This window comes from Eschrichtius robustus, chromosome 1 (assembly GCF_028021215.1).
Source record: "Eschrichtius robustus isolate mEscRob2 chromosome 1, mEscRob2.pri, whole genome shotgun sequence".
NCBI lineage: Eukaryota > Metazoa > Chordata > Mammalia > Artiodactyla > Eschrichtiidae > Eschrichtius > Eschrichtius robustus.
Window position 1 is genome coordinate 90368580 of NC_090824.1, and position 21531 is coordinate 90390110.

General features: G+C 37.5%; 1 protein-coding gene across 5 annotated transcripts in view; it reads left to right on the plus strand.

The window, feature by feature from the left end:
• The window catches only part of TMEM62 (transmembrane protein 62), a 34024-nt gene extending 12519 nt beyond the window's left edge, over positions 1–21505 (plus strand). For all 5 annotated transcript variants that reach the window (XM_068550287.1, XM_068550291.1, XM_068550288.1 and 2 more), the window contains 7 exons: positions 1854–2009; positions 5545–5704; positions 9725–9838; positions 12679–12763; positions 16062–16166; positions 18221–18339; positions 20693–21505. In XM_068550287.1, coding sequence (XP_068406388.1) covers positions 1854–2009; positions 5545–5704; positions 9725–9838; positions 12679–12763; positions 16062–16166; positions 18221–18339; positions 20693–21019 — 1066 coding nt within the window. In that variant the 3' untranslated portion in view covers positions 21020–21505. The remainder of the gene's footprint in view (positions 1–1853; positions 2010–5544; positions 5705–9724; positions 9839–12678; positions 12764–16061; positions 16167–18220; positions 18340–20692) is intronic.
• The last annotated feature ends 26 nt before the right edge of the window (positions 21506–21531 follow it).

The window sequence follows — 21531 nt, forward strand, 5'->3', positions numbered from 1 at the left end:
TTTATCAATTGCTCTTTAACTTAGTCAAACCCAGTGCTATGAAGATATTAGGTACTTAGTGAATATTTGTTGAGCTGAATATGTTATCTTTCTAATAACTACAGTTGACCTTTGAACAACACAGTTTGAACTGTGCAGGTCAACATATACTCAGATGTTTTTCACAAAATACTTACTACAGTACCACACAATCTGTGGATAGTTGAATCTGTGGATGCGGAACTGAGGATACAGAGGGCTGATTGGGAAATTATACTCGGATTTTCTACTGCTTGGGGGTCGGTGCCCCAACGCCCGCATTGTTCAAGGGTCAACTGTACTTCCATTCATTAAAAAGCAGCTTTATATCTTGGAAGGTACTTATTCATTTCAGTTGGCTTTTCTAGAAACTGTATAAGAGCTATGCTTGAAGCCTGTGATTAGTTGGCAACTGTAATTACTTTGAACTAAGACCTGTCTGTTCATTACTGTGAGGCTGTGGGCTGGGCTGGAATTGCCTTTTACCAGGTAGCCTTCCTAACCCTTGATCAGCTTCTTTATTTCTTATAAATGCTACAGTTACAAGTTAAGTGATGTTAATTATGGAGCCATTTCCTTTCTTTCTCTTCCCACCTGCTCTCCTGTGTTCCAACCCTGGGGTTTTATTTGGAGTTTGTTTTACTGAAAGGACCTAACCTTTACCTGCCCTTATAAATGTTTAAATTATATTAGTACAATAGAAGAGTTTTTTTTTTTTTTGGCTGTGCCTTGTGGCTTGTGGGATCCTAGCTCCCCGACCGGGGATCGAACCCCGGCCCTCAGCAGTGAGAGCACGGAGTCCTAACCACTGGACTGCCAGGGAATTCCCTAGGAGAGTTTTTAAAAACAGTTAGTATATTAGTAATATTAGACTAGGCTTTGTTGTGGATGCAAATAAATCTAGAAATATCAATGGCTTAACACAACAGATGTTTATTTTTTCATTTATGTAAATCAGTATGAGTCAGGGAAATTCTCCTCCATGGGGTAACTCAGGGATTCAGACTTCCTCCATCTTATAATGTGACTATTTCAATACCTCAATTCCAGGGCAGGCAAGAGAGCACAGAGAACTCATACCCATTCTTAAGTACTTTGGACCAGAAGTGTGATACGTGTCACTTCTGTTCACAGCCCATTGGCCAGAACTAGTCACATGGTCCCAACCTAATACCAGGGAGACTGGGAAATGCAGGGGAGCACGTGGAGTGTTTGGTGAGCACTATTGTTTCTGCCATAGCTAATCATTTCTCTCCTTAGTTCTAAAAGTTAGAAAATACAAAACTTTGGTTACTTTTTAGTGAATAGTTTTACCTTTCATTGTGCATTTAGAAAATCAAAACCACTTAACTTTTGCTGTTTTCTTTGAAATTATAGAAATAAAAGTTTAAAAGAAGAATTAAAGGTTTCTAATTATGTTTATTTTAATATTTTATGTAGCATTGTTGATGGGATGAAGAATGTCAGATATTATTAGACTTATGATGAATGTTTTAGGTTCAAAATAGCCTTAACGTATAGAAATCAAATGATTTAATTCAACAGACATTTATTTAAAAATTAAAGAGTACATGCTATGTACCAGGCATTGTTCTAGGACACAGTGAAAATTCATTGCTTCAGTCAGATCCCAGTTGTGACAAATGTCACATGTGCCAAAATGTATAAAGTGATAAGGGCAAGGGAAGAAAGAGGAACAATATTATTTACTCTGCATTCAAATTCATGATCTCAGAAAGTATAGTTTTATATTTTTACATTTGTTCTGTATATATCCTTCAGGCCCTCTTATAATATGAAGTAACTAAATTACCTTCTTGTCCTCTGGTGTCTAGGTACCGGATCTTTGCTTTTGATCATGACCTCTTTAGCTTTGCAGATTTGATCTTTGGCGAGTGGCCTGTGGTTCTTATCACTAATCCTAAATCACTCCTCTATAGTTCTGCTAAACATGAACCACTAGAAAGACTCCTTCACTCAACACACATCAGGTATGTAGCAGTTTTTCAGAATTTATTTTCAGTTTGATATTGATGAAGAATAAGTAATTGTGATTGCATTCTTATGTGAAAGCTATGAGATGCTCTACTTTAGTTTTCTCAGCAATCTAAACATTATATAAATTGCCTACTGTTTCATTCCTATTCAGTTAAAAAGTATATAATTTTTAAGCTGCTGAAATAAAAAAGAAAATCTAGAAGCCCATAATCCTACCATTATTATTTTTGTCTTTTATCCTCGCTTTTTTTATATGCATGGTTTTACATTGCTGTAATCATAATGTACCTGCTCATTTGTATCCTACTTTAGAAAATTTACATCATATATCAGAAGTATATATTTTTTTGTTTTGCTACATAGCCTTTCAAAATAGCAAAAACTATGTAAACCTTTTGGAATTGAAAATTCATTTGGCATATGAATTTGACAGTGTATATAAATAGAATATTTTTTTAAATTTATTTTTTATTGAAGTATTGTTGAATTACAATGTGTTAATTACTGCTGAGAGCAAAGTGACTCAGTTATACATGTATACATTCTTTTTCATATTCTTTTCCATTATGGTTTATCACAGGATATTGAATATAGTTCCCTGTGCTGTACTATAGGACCTTGATGTTTACCCATCCTATATATAATAGTTTGCATCTGCTAATCCCAAACTCCCAGTCCTTCCCTCCCCCACCCCTTCCCCCTTGGCAACCACCAGTCTATTTTCTATATCCCTGATTCTGTTGCTGTTTCATGGATAGGTTAATTTGTGTCATATTTTAGATTCCACATATAAGTGATACTATATGGTATTTGTCTTTCTAACTTCACTTAGTATGGTAATCTCTAGTTGAATCCATGTTGCTGCAGATGGCATTATTTTGTTCTTTTTTATGGCTGAGTAGTATTAAATAGAATCTTAATGAGACATTAACATTCCTTTTGCAAAGAGACATAACCTTTTGCAAACATAAGGGCACTTGTATTTTTTTTTTAATTTATTATTTATTTATTTATTTATTTATGGCTGTGTTGGGTCTTCGTTTCTGTGTGAGGGCTTTCTCTAGTTGCGGCAAGCGGGGGCCACTCTTCATCGCGGTGCACGGGCCTCTCACTATCGTGGCCTCTTGTTGCGGAGCACAGGCTCCAGACGCGCAGGCTCAGTAGTTGTGGCTCACGGGCCTAGTTGTTCTGCGGCATGTGGGATCTTCCCAGACCAGGGCTCAAACCCGTGTCCCCTGCATTAGCAGGCAGATTCTCAACCACTGTGCCACCAGGGAAGCCCAAGGGCACTTGTTTTAATATACTCTTTTAAATTTTATTTTGAAAAGTAGTACAACATAACTTTTGGAAAATAGAGTAATGGGATTATATGTGTATCCATGTCCCACCCCCCCCACCCCCCAATAGAACTATTATTAACATGAGTTTTCCTTCTCAGGCATTCTCTTTCAGGCCTGTATTTACACAGTCGTAATCATAGGGCACAGTGTATTCTAATTGCTACTTTTTTTCTGTCAACAGAGAGAATGGACCACAGTTAAACCATTTTCCTATCTTATTGGTGAACTTTTAGATTTTTTTCTCATTTGAGGATGAACATCTGATGCATATAGATTCTTCCTTCATTTGAATAATTGCTTTAGATAGAGTTCTGGAAATAGGATTCTAGGTGAAATAGTTTGAATTCCTTTGTGACTGTTGATAAAGATTGCCTGATTACTTTTTTTTTTGCAACTAAAATCATTATACTTTTTCAGAAAATTGTGGTAAAATATACATAACATAAAATTTACCATGTTAAGCATTTTTAGTGGCAATAAGTACCTTTATATTGTTGTGCAAACGTCACTACCATTTTTTTCAGCTTCCAAAACTGCAGCTCTGTACCCATTCAACACTAACTCCCTATTCCCCCTCCCCCCAGCCCCTGGCAACCACCAATTCTACTCTGTCTCTATGAATTTGATGACTCTAGGTACCTCATAGGGGAATCATACAGTATTTGTCCTTTTGACTGGCTTTCTTTCATTTAGCATAATGTCCTCATCCATTTTGAAGCATGTTTCAGAATTTCCTTGCTTTTTAAGGCTGAGTATTCATTGTTTCATATTTGTTTATCCATTCATCTGTTGATAGACATTTTTGCTTCTGCCTTCTCACTACTGTAAATAATGCTGCTATGAACATGGGTGTACAAATATGTGTTCCAGTCCCTGCTTTCAGTTCTTTGGGTATATATTCAGAAGTGGGATTGGTGGATCATGTGGTAATTCAATGTTTAATTTTCTGAGGAACCTCCACATTGTTTTCCACAGTGGCTGTGCCATTTCACATTCCCACCAGCAGTGCACAAGGTACCTGATTACTTTTTAAAACAGATACTAATTTATAATGTTATCAAGCAATATGAGCGCCAGTTTCACAGCACTCTTATCATTATTGGATATTGTACTTTTAAAAAGATTTACTAATTATTCTGGAAAAAAGGGTACCAATATGTTTTAATTTATTTCTTTTGATCACTAGGTAAGTGGAACATACATCTCTCGGTCAGGTTTCTTTCTTTTTTTTTTTTTTTTAATAAATTTATTTATTTATTTATTTATTTTTGGCTGCGTTGGGTCTTCGTTGCTGTGCGCGGGCTTTCGCTAGTTGCAGCGAGCGGAGGCTACTCTTTGTTGCTGGAGGGCTTCTCATTGCAGTGGCTTCTCTTGTTGCGGAGCACGGGCTCTAGGCACGTGGGCTTCAGTAGTTGTGGCGCGTGGGCTCAGTGGTTGTGGCTCGCGGGCTCTAGAGCTCAGGCTCAGTAGTTGTGGCGCGTGAGCTTAGTTGCTCTGCAGCATGTGGGATCTTCCCGGACCAGGGCTCGAACCCGTGTCCCCTGCATTGGCAGGCGGATTCTTAACCACTGCACCACCAGGGAAGTCCCGGTCAGGTTTCTTGATAGGAGCTGGATATCAGATTTAGATTTAGAATAGTTTCTAATTTCTCACCAGTTCAGGTTGGCTGAATTATACAACTCCAGAAGCCACCATTTAGAAAGAAACCAGATCATATGAAGAGTGTCATATGAACAGTTGTACAATGTAATGGTCTGCCTTACCGTTGTCCCTCGGTATCTCTGGGGGATTGGTTCCAGGACCCCCTGGGAATACCAAAGTGTACAGATGCTCAAGTCCTTTATATAAACTGGTGTAGTATTTGCATATAACCTATGCACACCCTCCCTATACTTTAAATCATATCTAGATTACTTATAATACCTAACACAATGTAACTGCTATGTAAATAGTTGCTGGCGAGAGGCAAATTAAAGTTTTGCTTTTTGGAACTTTCTTGAAATTTTTCTTTTCTGAATATTTTCAATCCATGGTTGGTAGAAACCACAGGTTCCACATCCCAGTAACTCGCAGATCAACCAATGGAAGGCCATCTGTACTTACATCTTTTCAGGTTATAATAGGGTTATTCTTCTTTATAAAAACAATGCCAAATACCTAAAACCGTGCATTTATGCTCTCATTTTAGAGTCTTGGTGTTCTCCTTATCCTCCATTACTTCAGTCGCAGTTAAGATTGATGGAGTTCATTTAGGGCAAGCTAGTCATTTGTCTGGTCCTATTTTCATACTAAAGTGGAATCCGAGAAACTACAGTAATAAGACACATAACATAGAAGTAATCGTCCAGGTAAGTTAGTAATTTTCAACTTGCTATGTGAATGATTAGGCTGTAACCACATTGAACTCTGATTTGTTTTTTGTTTTGTTTTGTTTTTGTTTTTGTCAATTGATAAGATGAAACTAAGTGAATAAAAAATTTGAATACACTGGATTTAGTATGTTCTGAAAATGGACACTCAGGAATAATTCTACTTTTAGACTAAAAACTGGGCAGAGGACATGAGTGTGCAACTACTGGCTATAGTCCCCTCTTTTTATACCCAGGGAATCGTTCTTCTGTTTTCTTCCAACTTTGGCCAGAATCTTTTAATAATGGGAGCACATTCCCCAATATTCCTAAAGATAATAGAATAAGTTGGAAAACATATAATATTTACATATCCACGCCTTTGATTGCTGTCTCCAAGAATAGGAAATTGTGTCACTATTTTGAAAGCTCTAGGGTAAATAATTTTTAAGGCATCCATCAAAGGGATTTTTTTGTTTGGCGAGTGGGCATTGATAGCACATGCAGTAACTGTCTGCCTGTCCCTTTTCTGATTCAGCTTGGGGAACATTTAATTCACTAGACCTGCCGGAGTAGAAAGTGATCATCATCACCAAAGTAGAGCAGTTTCATCAACAATCTGAAACACTTTAGGGGATAGACTGTGCTAAAAAATTAGTTTCTAGAAAAAAAAAATCTGTCAATTTCTACAACTTTATGATTTGATGAAGTTTTAAACTATTTAATCTTTTAATGTTAAGTCTTAGTTTGAAGATTATCAAGTAATCCTTCAGAAAACACATGTGATTATTTTCATTATCTTTTTTGTATGTGTCACAGAGAAGGATTTAGAGCAGGAAGGAGCTATTTACTGAGCTTCTTCTAAGGAGATGCCAGACACTTAGAATTTTTTACGAAATCTGTGTAACAATCTTATGTGGTGGGTAGTTTTATCCCCAATTCATAGATGAGGAAACGAGAGAAGGCACTTTGCAGTACCACCCATCTTTGAAGTGTTCTGCTTAGGAGGAAGAAGACACTCATGGGTAGGAAGTGGAAGGAGGGACTCCTGGGGATGAACTCCTTAATGTCTTTCATATTAGAAGTTGGCTCATTTTAAAAAGACTTGAAGATACAAGTGCCATAGAATAAATTGTTCCCTATCTTTACAGTCATGGGGAAGAAGTAGGAGCAACCGTAGGAGACCTGCTCACTGTTGGAATGGGGAACTTCCAAATCTTTGGATTGCTTCCGAACCCCAGCTTCTGTAGTTTTATGAGGAAGAAACCATAGCTCACATTTCTTGAAACATTTCTGCCTGCTTAGTTGAATTCTTAGTAAAAATGTGAAATCACATATACTTTTTATATGTTTAACGTTTCTTACGTTATTGAGGTATAATTTATATTAAAAAACTCCATATATTTAAAGAGTACAATTTTGTGTGTTCTGACTTTCTTATATATCCTTAAAACCATTTCTACAATCAATATGATCTATCACCCTCAAAAGTTTTCTTACGTCCCTTTGCAACTGCCTTCCCTCCACCCTCATTTCCAGGCAACCACTGATCTGTTTTATGTCTATGAGTATAACTTTAAAAAATTAGTCTACTGAATATTAAACAGGGAACCTGTCCCCTCATTCATCAGTGAGAAAGTTCTGTCCTTTTAAATACAGTATACCATAGATAAATCTGAAAGAAAAATTCATAGGAGAAGACATCGATTTATTATCTTATATTTTACCTATTCACTGTATTTATTGAATATGTGTAAAGTTCTGGGCAGCCTAGTACCAACTAGACCTTTAGGTCAGTTCTCAGTGTGGTTCCTGAAGTAGTAGCATCAACATCACCTAGGAACTTGTTAGAAATCCCATCCCAAACCTATGTATCAGAAACTCTGGAGATGGAACCCAGCCATCTGTTTTGACAGTCCCTCCAGGTGATTCTGATGTGCATTAAAGTTTGAGAACCAGAATTTAAGATTATTGTGCCTCCTTTGCCAATTTAAAGGGCAAACTCTAGAAATCTCTGTATCTCAAAATTAAAGAAAATCTCTGCTTTAAAACAAGAACTTAAAAAAAAACCCAAGAACTTGTCATTCAGAGTAAGAACATTTGAGCAATAAAAGTTTGATAAACACCAGTACAAGTTCTTTTTGCTATTTTAAAACTTTTTATGATGAGGAATTTTTTAAATATATGAAAGGAATACTATAATAAATCTCCATGTATCCTTCACCCAACTTCAAAGATTATCAACTTTTGACCAGTCTTGTTTCATCTGTACCCCATCCACTTCTCTCCTCCCTGTACCACGATGTCATTTCATCTGTGTAAATATGACAGTATATATCTCTAAAAGATAAGAGCTATTTTTAAAAAACGTAACCATAGTACCATATCACACCTGAAAAATTAACAGTAATTCCTTAATATCAAACTATCCAGCTAGTGTTCAGTTTTCTTATTTTGTCACATATAATTGCATTTGGTTGGTTCAAATCAGAATCCAAACAAGGCTCAAATATTGCATTTAGATGATTGTCTCTTCAGTGTCTTTTAACCTATAGGTTCCCTCTCCACCCTCCTTTTTTTTTCCCCTCTCAATTTGTTTGCTTTGGAAACTGGATCTTTTATCCTGTACTGTTTCTGTATTCTGGATTTTTGCTCTCTATATCCATGTGTTATCATATAGCATGTTCCTCTACCCCATCTAGTTTCTATTACTGTAGTTAGATTTCGAGGTTTGATCAGATCTGAGTCTGTTTTTTGGCAGGAACACTTCATTTGGTGTTTTATGCTTTTATCAGAAGCCTATGGTATCTGGTTGTCTCTCTTTTAATAATGTTAAGATTGATCAATGTATGCAGATATTGTTGACCCTACCCAGTGGTATGCTGGTAAATATTTAACAACCAGCTTGGGGCAGGTTTGAAGGGAGGACCCTGATTTGTAGCGTCTCCCTGATTTATACCAATTTCCATAGAATAAATATTCCTCCCGTAGCTGGTTTTAAGCTACTGACACATCAGCTGGTCTGCAAAATTCCTGAATAGGTAGCAGTTGGCCCTTGTGGGTCAGTCAAGCCAGTGCCAGCACACTGCAGGCTTATCCTCCATTCAGCTTTTCAGTACCCAATCAGCTTTTCACTGAGGGATTAGCATTTACTGATAATCTCAGCCTAGATCCATTATTTCATCAGAGTTATAAAATGGTGATATTCAAATTGCCACTCCTAATTATAGGAGTATTAATTAGAATAGTCCCACAAAGAAAAAATTTGCCTCATCTTTTTGGTACCCAGATATAGAGTTCATACAGGAAAGGCAGGATAAGTCTTCATTCTTCCTCCACCTTTCCTGTTCTAAACCAGTTTTCAAAGTAATGAGTTACTTCTCTAGCTTCTGCCAAAGGTAACTAAATGAGTCTTACAGTATCATTATTAATTCATAGTTTAAAAAATATATATTTGGTATGTTTCAGTCCATTGCATTTATTCTTTTTGATGCTCAGTTGTTTGTCTTTGACTAATGGGAGCCTCTCCAAGTTGGCCACTAAGTCCTTTGATACAATCCCTGTAGTCCTTGTTAGTTTTCTTGCTTTCTGGTAGAAGATGTTTCAAGTTCTTTTGCATTTCTTACTCAAGAACTGGAATCACCTATTTCTCTAAAGAGCACTGGTTTCTTGTAGTGAGAAGTTTTATTTTGAGACCAAAATCTGGGCACTAGCCCAGCTAGCTCATTGTTGTTGAGTTCATTATTATTTTTAGGCCTTTTCAGTAAACAGAGGGAAATACAGATTTCTTTTTTTTAAAAGAGAGAATACATTGTAATACATGCTGATATTTCCAGTTCAAATCTAGAATTACAGGGTTTAAAAGAAGTTTTATTTAAAGTGCTTATAGGAAGAATCAAAAGTAAATGAAAAAAATGTTGCTTATTCTGAGATAACTGACAAAAGTTATTGGAAACTTAATCTTGGAACATTGTACGTATTTGTACATGAGGGTTGCTTCTCTGCTGTGCTTATAACTAGGACTCTGCTGGAAGAAGTAAGAGTGTTCACCACATATTTTCTGCTCGAGAGGATATTCACCTCAGGTTTGATCCTCTGGCATCATTTATTCTCCTTACTGACCATTGTACTGTGGTGAGTAAATTCAACTAAATGTTATGTGTGTTTTTAGTTTGGTAGGTCCAAAGTCATAAATAATATAATAATCATGTGATGAGAAAGTGGAACCTTATAAAATTAAAAGTCTAGTTGCTTGTCTAGAAGGATACAGTGATTTTAAATTGATTTGAATTAGAAGAAGTGGAGGCATGGACATATAATACCTGTTTTGGGACCTAGTTCTACCTAGTGCCATAAAACAAGGATAACTAAATGAATTATAGGGACTGTGCTAAATTGGATTGGGATCTTTCAAAAATAATATTTCTTCCTATATAAATAATACATGCTTAATATAGAAAACTTGGAAAATTTAGAAATAAAGTACAATCAGCCCCACATCATTCTTTTATCACACTAGCCATTATAGCCATTGCATTTCTCATTATGATACCCTCTATTTATTTTTCTCTTACGTACATTAAGATATGAGTTTTTAATATAAAATGGTAATATACTTTTTTTTTTTAATAAATTTATTTATTTTATTTATTTATTTTTGGCTGTGTTGGGTCTTCGTTGCTGGGCGCGGGCTTTCTCTAGTTGCGGCGAGCGGGGGCTACTCTCCATTGCGGTGCACGGGCTTCTCATTGCGGTGGCCTCTCTCATTGCGGAGCATGGGCTCTAGGCACACGGGCTTCAGTAGTTGTGGCACACAGGCTGAGTAGTTGTGGCTCGCGGGCTCTAGAGCGCAGGCTCAGTAGTTGTGGCGCACGGGCTCAGTTGCTCCGTGGCATGTGGGATCTTCCCGGACCAGGGCTCGAACCCGTGTCCCCTGCATTGGCAGGCGGATTCTTAACCACTGTGCCACCAAGGAAGCCCGGTAATATACTTTTCATTCTTTTTTTTCTGTCTGATTTTTTCCACTGAGGAATTTGTTTTGACTGTTTTCTTACATCACATTTATTTTATAAATGATGCTTATTGGCTGCATTATATAGTCATAGATACATCTTAATTTATTTTACCATTTCCCTATTGTTGGACATTTGTTTCCAATTTTTCCCTCTACTATAAAAATACTGCTTATAACTAAGTTTTTGCACATACTAGTTTTTTTTCTTAAACTTTTTATTTTATATTGGAGTATAGTTGACTAAAAATGTTGTGATAGTTTCAGGTGTACAGCAAAGTGATTCAGTTATACATATGCATGTATCTATCCTTTTTCGAACTCTTTTCCCATTTAGGTTGTTACATAATATTGAGCAGAGTTCCCTGTGCTATACAGTAGAGGTCCTTGTTGGTTATCCATTTTATTTTATTTCTTTTAATATTTATTTATTTATTTAATTTATTTATTTGGTTGCGCTGGGTCTTAGTTGCAGCAGGTGGCCTCCTTAGTTGTGGCTCGCCGGCTCCTTAGTTGTGGCATGCAAACTCTTAGTTGCAGCATTGCATGTGGGATCTAGTTCCCTGACCAGGGATTGAACCCTGGCCCCCTGCATTGGGAGCGTGGAGTCTTAACCACTGCACCACCAGGGAAGTCCCTGGTTACCCATTTTAAATATAGCAGTGTGTACATGTCAATCGCAAACTCCCTAACTATCCCTTCCCCCCACCCTTACCCCCTGGTTTGTTTTCTAAGTCTGTGAGTTGTACATATTAGTTTTTTTGGAAATTTCTGGAAATGAATTGTTGGATCAAAGAGTGGATGCATTATTCTATATACTTCATTTATTTATTATATAATTCCACAAAATTTTAAATTATTTATTATATTCATTGTTTTTGGTCTCTCCCCCCTCATTAAAATATAAGCCCCATGAGGGCAGAGATCTTTGTCTTTTTGATATGCCTAACACAAGTAGGCCCTCAAATAAATATTTCTTGAATGAATAAATGGGTTGTTTTTTTTTTAAATATACACTGTCAAACTGTCTTTCAGAGAAGCTCTGGCAATTTACACTTTATTTTCCTCAGATCTCCCTATCCTGGGTATTGACATAAAATACACTACAATGTTCAGAAGAAAATTTAAACCCCCTTTAATTTCATCTCCCAGAGATACCTTAATATATGTCCTCACATACTTAAAATGTGAATTCCTTATTATTTTAATTTACTTTTATTACTTGTGTGATTGAACTTTTAAAAAATATGACTAATGGGCATTTACATCTCATTTTTACAAATCTTTTTGTGTCATTTATTTTTCTTTTGGGAATTTTTAATGGTCACCTAGATCAGGCTTTGGAAACTTTGGTGTACTTATGAATCACCTGGGAATGTTAATAAGAGGCAGATTCTGATTAGTAGGGCTGAGATGGGGCCTGAGATTCTGCATTCCTAACAGGCTGAAGGTGATTCCAGTGATGATCTGGGACCCATATTTTGGGAAACAAGAACCTAGATAAAATGTCTCTTTACTGTGAATTAATCTCCAAGTGAGTGACTTCTTGATGGAGAAAGCATAAGGAAATGCAGTCTCTGTTCACTCAGCCTGCAGTGTACTGTGTACTGTTGTTTTTTTTTTTTCACTCCTATACAACTTTAAATAAAACAGTACATATTATACTTATCCTAGTACAGTGAAAGTAGACTATTTTAATTTGATCACTTTATATAACTGTATGAAATCACTTAGTTTCAACATTGGTCCAGGTATCATATCCAAATCTTGAAAGAATAATGCTGAGGCAACTTACAATCATCTTTTTTGGTGGATCAGATGTTCAAGTCTCTTTGACTGTATATTTTTCTCATATAGTCATTTCTGCTAATGATGTCATTTCCATTTTTGTTAATGAGGCCATTTAAAAAAACTGAAGCTGTATCCATGTATCTTTGTCACGTGAGTATCTATTTCTCTGCAGGCCCGGGTCCTTTTTGTCATGATTGTGCTAATCCAGCTCATCATTCTCATTACTTTTCGGTATCGAGCATATCCAGAGCATAAAGGTTAGTCACCATGGTTCCTTAATCTTAGAAGACTTTACTTTAGTGTATCCCATAATGTCCTCACTATTACCAGGTGATAAATATCAATGCAAATTATCTTTGCCTGAGCTCTGTGAGGTGCATCCTTCAAACTACCATGCTCACCTGAAACCCTCTTTTCCATACCATTTTCTCCAGCCATTCTAGGTCATAATGAGCGCTTGCTTCTCTGAATCCCAGCAGTCCTTCCTGAGGATTAATTCTGTATTTAACTAGCCAATGATCTTGTTTTACATTACCACTTCAAATGTATATACATTTTCTCTTCAATCAGACTGTAAGTTCCTCAGTATAGGAGCTCTTGTTTTCTACTTCTTTTCTCTTTTCCACGGCACCCAGTTTGTGCATTACAGACAATAAATACTTGTTGAATTAAATGTTCATTATCCCTTCTTGGCTTGGATGAAGTCCCTGGGATCAGGAACTGATTGTGGGGGAGGTGAGTACTGTAGTAAAGGTTAAACAGTAAAATGATTAACTGAATAGGTAGTATACATATCCTACTGAATGTTTTTCTGCTTGTATATATATTTCTAAATTCTATGAAAAAGTTCAAGAAGCATTATTGCACACATATATTTTCTTGCCCACAGTGTAAATAAATAAATATTTGAGGGAGGCCCCAGCCTCATGTGGGAATACCAGTATTTTTGTATAGTTGTTTAAAATTTACAACATATTTTTACCTACATTATCTCACTTAATCCTTACAACAATCCTGTGAGGTAGGTATTATTGTCCCCATTTTAAAGATTAGAAGACTAAGGACTGCAGAGGTTATGTAGGTTGTCCAATGTCTCATAGCTAATAAGAGACTGACCCCAGGTTAGTTTTTTTCTTTAAACAACACTTCTCAACTTTGACTACACCTTAGAATCTCCTGGGGAACTTTTTAACATCTCATTGTCTACACAGCACCCTCAGTGTTTACACAGAATCTCGGGGGGTAGGACCTAAGCATCAGTATTTTTTAAAGCGCCCCAGATGATTCCAATGTGCAGTCAAGGCTGAGAAGCACGGCTCTGTCTAAAGCACGGCTCTATTTTCAGTCCTGCTGCCTAGAATCACCTGGGTTGCTGTCCCAGCTCCCCTCTTCCCCAGGCCAATTAAATCAGAATCTCTGGAGGGTGAGACCTGGGCATGAGTATTTACTAAAAGTTCCCTCAGGTTACTCTAATGTGTAGCCAAAGTAGAGAATCATTGCTTAAAGTTTAAAGCATAGCTGCCTCTAAGGCTAAAGAATGATGTATTTATAATAAATAATAATTACTATAGGTGGATATGTAGATTAATACTTTGAGAAGTACCAGACTAGAACAAGAGAGAAGCTGAGAGATGAATGAGTAGCAAGTATGAAACACACAAAGTGAGAAAGGTCATGCGTTATCAGGCTTTGTCTGAAATTAACTGTCAGGCTGAACAGTGTTATGAGTATAAAATGAATATGCTGGCCTATTAGGGAAGACGTGCTATTTAACTTACATCAGGCTGTCTTTCACTGGAGCCAGTCCTTTAAACTTTAAATAGTTCACCTCTAGCATTGCTCAGTGTGTACTGAGCTTGCCATCATAGTCTTCTGCTAACCAGTGTATGATCGGCTGCAGATGAGTGAAATGGCTGGCTGGGGTTGAGGAACGGTGATGCTTTAGTCTGTGGCTGCAGAATGAAGCCCTTATGCTTGGGCTTTCTGGCACTGTATTGTGTGTGTGTGTTTGCCACACCACACAGCTTGTGGGATCTTAGTTTTCTGACCAGGGAGTGAACCTGGGCCCTCTTCAGTGAGAGTGCAGAGTCCTAACCACTGGACCACCAGGGAATTCCCTTTAAGAGATGCTAATTTGGAGAGCTTTGCGGATCCCTTTCAGTTGGAGTAAGAGGATAGCTGTGAGTTAAGAGCTGTATCACATATGGGAACAGAATATTTGGACAGATACTCATAGTTAAGATTAAATTTTGATATTTGTTTGATATGCCTTTGATATATATATAGTACATATAGTACTATATATATATAGTTTTTAGAAAATTTTATTGGAGTATAGTTGATTTACAGTGTTGTGTGAGTTTCAGGTGTACAGCAAAGTGATTCAGTTATATGTATATGCATTCTTTCTCAGATTCTTTTCTCATATAGGTTATTAAAGAATATTGAGTAGAATTCCCTGTGCTATACAGTAGGTCCTTGTTGGTTATCTATTTTATATATAGTAGTGTGTGTATGTTAATCCCAGGCTCCTGATTTATCCCTCACCTCCACATTTCCCCTTTGGTAACCATAAATTTGTTTTTGATATCTATAAGTCTGTTTCTGTTTTGTAGATAAGTTCATTTGTATCATTTTTTAAAAATTAGATTGCACATATGAGTGATATATGATATTTGTCTTTTTCTGTCTGAATTACTTCACTTAGTATGATAATCTCTAGGTCCATTCATGTTGTTGCAAATGGTATTATTTCGTTCTTTTTTTATGGCTGAGTAATATTCCACTGTATATATGTACCACATCTTCTTTATCCATTCCTCTGTCAATGGACGTTTAGGTTGCTTCTATGTCTTGGCTATTGTCAATGGTGCTGCAATGAACATTGGGGTGGCCTTTGATATATTTTGATGCAACTTTTGGAAGTTTGTACATTTGGATACTAAATCTCATGGAAAACAGGGATTTGATCATCCTTTGAGCACGGAATATATGTGTGTTTGTGTGTGTGTGTGTGTGACAACTACACCATTGCTTTGACTTCCTACCCTCTGTAATTCTTTTTTTTTTTTTTAATTTTTTATTGATTGATTGATTGATTGATTGATTGCTGTGTTGGGTCTTCGTTTCTGTGCGAGGGCTTTCCCCAGCTGCGGCAAGCGGGGGCCACTCTTCATCGCGGTGCGCGGGCCCCTCACCATCGCGGCCTCTCCTGTTGCGGAGCACAGGCTCCAGACACGCAGGCTCAGTAATTGTGGCTCACGGGCCTAGTTGCTCCGCGGCATGTGGGATCTTCCCAGACCAGGGCTCGAACCCGTGTCCCCTGCATTGGCAGGCAGATTCTCAACCACTGCGCCACCAAGGAAGCCCCCCTACCCTCTGTAATTCTAAGTGAGTTGGTTTATCAGAATTCCTGCCAACTTCTGAATTTAAAGTGGTGTCATCCATATAACAAATGATTTGCTGACAAAGTAGTAGATGGAAGTCTACCAGAAAATATTATAAAAAACTTGAACTTTGCATGTGTTCACTGGATTTTTCAAATTTATTGTTTAGGACCTCCAGGATTTGTAAATTTGACCTCGTTTTCCCTTCATGTCTTGAGCAAAATAAGCATCTTCTACTATTCTGTGTTGTTGCTGACACTCTATACAGTGCTGGGTAAGTCAATTAGGAAACCTGAGATTGTGGAGAATTCTGCCAAAGAATATACTGAGAATTTTAACAGTAGTCATTTAGGTTCTTGAGAGCATAATGACCGGCACACTGCTCCTTCATAAGTCATTTCCTGCGATGTGATCTTGGGAAATAAAGTTCTTTCCTAACTTAAAGGACATTTAGTCAACACCAAGTTAACTTAAGGGTGCTGAGAGGACCATGACAATTAGTATTTGTGTAGAAACCTAATAGAAGATAGAAGTTCAGCTTAAATGCCATCTCCTCAGAGCAGCCTTCTTTGACCACCTTAAAGCTTTATCCTCTATTTCACCATACTTTTTATTTCCTTCATTACTTTATCAGAATTTATGATTATCTTCTGTATATATCATTTCTCCCCTCATTAGAATATCCATTGATGTCTTGTCTATCTTGTTCCCCTCTATGCCCAGCATTAAGCACAATGCCTAGTATGTAGTTGAGTGACTATTTACTACCGTGTGACTCCTAAAAACTCAGCTCAAAAAAGAGAGAAACTGAGATGAGCAGTGAGTTCAGGCATTTGAGCTCTTCTCTTATATTAATTACTATACCCAATACTGACAAAATCACTTAGTCACTTATGGAAGCAGAAAGCACTGTGAGTCTCTTTTTAAAGCTTTTTACTAATGTTCCTTACTAAGAGTCATTTAGGAGTAGATTAGACTATTTGTTGCTTAGTCTATGTTTTCTACTTTTAGTCCATCTTTGGACTTTTCTTTCCTCATTAGTAACTCCCACCAGAGAACAGAAAGTATTTAAAGAAATAATATGACCCTTTACAATTCTGTATAACAAGCTATGCCAGGTTCCCCTTTTGAGGTTGGTTTCCTTGTTAGAAAATAGGTTGAAGCTGTTTTAGACACTTGTCTTCCACTAGGAGGCAAAGCAGGTGATTTGGTTCCTGGCTGTAAAGGAAAACATTAGAAGGGGAGAAGTTGTTTCATTTTTAAAGGTTGAAACTTAAAGGGGAAACACTTTTTAAAACTAATATGTATCTAATGGAGAATATATATCTGAGAAAATTACCTATGACTTTTTAAAGTTGAACTCTACTCTTTTTTTTTTTTAATATTTATTCATTTATTTATTTGGCTGCACCGGGTCTTAGTTGCAGCACGTGGGATCTTCGTTGTGGCATGCGGGATCTTTTAGTTGTGGCATGCAGGCTCTTAGTTGCAGCATGCAGGATCTAGTTCCCTGACCAGGGATTGAACCCAGGCCCCCTGCATTGGGAGCGCAGAGTCTTAACCACTGGACCACCAGGGAAGTCCCAGTTGAACTCTACCCTTACCAGCAAATGATGGTATTACATTTTGAGAAGGGAAATCCAGCTGTCCCTTAATCACTCTTGACAATATAGTAGTTCTAGAAGCCTGAACATTGAGAAGGGGCAGTAAATAATAATACAGGGTAGAGAAAAGTCATTCTGGCATTGCAGATGAAAAATTAAAACAAAGAAGTGAGTTAAACTTTGTACATGTTAACCCTGAGTATGTAGTTGATGTACAAAGTAATGACTGTGGGTCAGCCAGAAAAGGTTAGAATACATTCATTAATATTTATAAGAAAGTAGTGTGTTTTAGAATGATTAAAGTGGTTGAAGTCTTATTGCGTAAAGGAGTAAATCTCAGTTATCTGAAAAATTAACTGTGGTATCTATGGAGTACCTTTTTGCTTCTTAAAGGAAATGTTAATGCATTATATTGAGGTTACTACTGTAACAGAATCTTCTAAAATTTGTGAATGTACTCCAATCTGTTTCTGGAATCTATTCCAGGTATAGTGCATACTCAGGCAATTTTATAATCTAGAGAAATATGGAGCAAAGAAGCAAATAATTGGTTAGCTAGGATATTGAGTGTAACACAGAGATTAGCAAAGAAGAAAAGCTATACAAATAAATGCTTATAGATGACTAGTCTCATATTTCTTCATTATTTCTATAAATGCATCTCATGATGTATGTAATCAGTCATAGTTATTTAACTTCCTTTCTTGTTCATTGCCTCTTTCAGGACCATGGTTTGTTGGTGAAATCACTAAAGGCAAATTGGGTTGCTGCTTTTCCTTTGGGATCTTTGTTGATGGACGTTTCCTACAAGGCAGTGTAACATTTATAGTTGGAATTCTCCAGGTAAGAAGTCAGAAACGCAATTTAAGAACATCTTGGCCTTGTTGGACTAATTGCATAATAGTTATGAATTAAATCCCAAATCCCAAATTTAACACCATAGATCATGTTTTCTAATTTACTGGCAGGGCAGTCTTTAGTATCTGGTGTTTTGTTTGCTTTTAGAGTGCTTCCTAAGCTCTTTCTTCCACCACTCTTGTATGTAAACATCTAAAATACAGTTTTGGCAGGAAGTTTTTATAAGAGGTGAAAGAGCTTTTTGTTTTTGTTGTTTGTTTCACTGTGCTTTTTCATCGATAAACAGTGAAAGAAGAGACTTATGGTAGAATAAATGAGACTTCTGGGTAAAGCAAAATTGGTTATGATAATGAAGAAGGAAATTGTTTCAGAGGGAGGAAAAGAAAAATAGACACACAAGAAAAGTGGGTCAGCTACCCAGTGGAAGCTTTCTAGTGATGTCCTAGCAGTACACTTGTTTATGAAACACTGATATGTTAGGTTTACATTTGGATTGAGATTCCTTTAGAACAAACACAAATAAAAAACGCAGATCTATAGCAAATTTCTATAAATGGGTTTGAAAACTATTTACCTAACAATTTATCTATTGTACTCATCTGATGGGGCTAATGGATCCAAATCTGAGGTGATGATCTGGAGTTGTATAAGAGATCCAAAAACATTGTTTGAAATGAGTTCACAGCCTCATAAGAGGGCAGTAAAACATGATCAGCAGGATTAGAGACAGACAAGTAGGGAAGATCTTTGCCTAGTGAACACTGACCACAGGCCAGAATATTCTCTGTTTAGCAGCATTTTATATGTGACTAGATCCAGGTCTAGTTCAGTTTTCTATTATGTAGATGGAGGCTGTCTCTCAGGAGCACTTATTCCAAGTAAAACCTGACCCTTACCAAAAGGTGGGCTTATAGTCATATTTTAATAAATAGTACACTAAGAATGGATATTATGTATCATCTAGGCCCATGGCCCCTAAATCTATTATATATCTGACCCAGACCTCTTCTTTGCACCTCAGGTGCCTATATATGCAACTGCCATTTTGCATCTTCCTTAGATATCTAACAGGAATCTCAACTTAATATACCTCTAACAGGACCTTTAATTTCTATCCCTGAACCGGTTCCTCCCCCAGTTCTTTCCAATTTCAATAAATTATCCAGGAGGTATCTTCTCAAGGGTGTATCTTCAAATTTTCTCCTTCCCTCATAGTTTATATCTAGTTCATCAGCAAGTAGTACCGTATTTGATCTACCTCCAATACATGTGCTGAATCCACCACTATTACTGTTACCACCACCCTTGTCTAAATCATAATTTTTTCTTGCCTGGGCTACTACAGTAACCCCTAACTGGTTTCCCACTGCTGCTCTTGCCTCCCTATTGTCAGTTTGCCACAGAGCATGCACTGTGGTCCTTTTAAAATCTTAATCAGCTCACTCACTTCTCAGCTTAAAACCCTTTAAGCAAATCAGTGACTTGATCTGGGTCCTGCTGACTGCCCCTGTTTCCACCTGGCTTATCATGTTCCAGCTAACCTCTCCCACCTCTGGGCTTTTCATTTGTTTCTTCTGCCTGGAATGCACTTCCTTCCACTGACTCATTTCTGTCCTTCAGGCCTCAGAGGGCCCATCTCCCAGTTACCCTCCTGTGACCCAGTTATTTTCTTCATTGAATTCATCACAATCTGTAATTATCTTCCCCCTCCTTTTTTTTTTTCTTTTTGGTTTCTCTTCTCTCTACTAGAATGTAAGATCTATGATGCATCTTTTCCAACTTGGTCACCCATGTGTGTGTCCCTTGCCTAGAGCCTTGCACAGTACGTGCCACATAATGGGTGTTCAATAATTATTTGGTGAATGAGTGACTCATATAGTAGTTAAACTTGGATTATAACTTAAATCTTCTAATTTATATTCCAGTATTCATTATGCCACTTCAAATAAAAATGCAGAGAGAAGAAAAAATACTGATACCCAAGTCCCCTCTCACTCTGCCAAAAATAAAAAACAAAAAACAGGGTACTGTATATATGTGTATGTGTCTGTACACCCACATATTCAGTTCGTTTCTACCTTAAACATCATTTGAAGGCTTCAACATAAATGAAATGATACTTGCCTTTAAGATGAACAAAAGGATACAGGAAAATAAACAACTAACTACAAGTCAACTATTGTGAGTGTTATAAGCAAGTGTGATTGAAGCATAAAGAATCAGTTAACCCCCAAGAGGGAAAGCAACATATTTTTAAGAGCCACCAATAATATGTTAGTGAGACCTGACCCTTCCAGGGCTTGCTAATAAGCTAATGGTCCTGTTCTGCTCTTTCCAGCTGGTGTTTTTTAACATCCCCTTGATGGTTTACCTGTGTTGGAGCTTGCTACAGCGGTGCTTTGGTCACAGCTTCAGGTCTCATCTCCATCAAGGAAAATACTTGAAAATCATACCTGTTCACCTACTTATGTTACTGCTGTACATCTGGCAGATTTATTCCTGCTACTTTCTTCATATGACATATGGTACTCTAGCTTTATTATTCTCCCCTTTGCGGACCTGGTTGACACTGGTGACGCCTGTTCTCATTCGTTGTGTGTGGACACTGAACCCTGCCGAGCTTGGAACCTTCATAGTGCAGTTAAAAAGCCACCTGAGCTCCTGAAGGCCATGTCTCATCATCCACCTGTGTAGCCCAGGCCTCTGCCCCAGCAGCAGGCGGAAGGCCAGTATTGGCGGGCAAGCCTTGGACGTTCCTTGGACGCCTGGGAGTTGAGGGGATTACCCACTACTGATTCCTGCAGAATGGACTGCAGAAAATTCTCTAAATAATGCCATGATTCCTTCCTTCCGATTTACTTTTGTGAAGAGAAAGCCCTAATCTAGGAGATCCACAGGCCAGGGGCTGGTGGATATGGGAGTATCTGTGGCCCACCCAGTGTGTTTTTCACGTTACCTCATGTAAAGTACCTAGCACAGTGTCTGGAACTCAGCAGCCTATAAGGGCGCCACATTAGGGGCAGGGAACCAGTGCACACTTGGGCCTGGCCCTGACTACCCTTGATTAGTTCCCAGTCCTCTTTTCCAGCAGGGTTATGGGCTGGCTGCTTCCTCAGTCGGGGGTGTTTCTGAGTAATCAAATATCAATAAATGAATGATCAATAAGAAATAACTCGG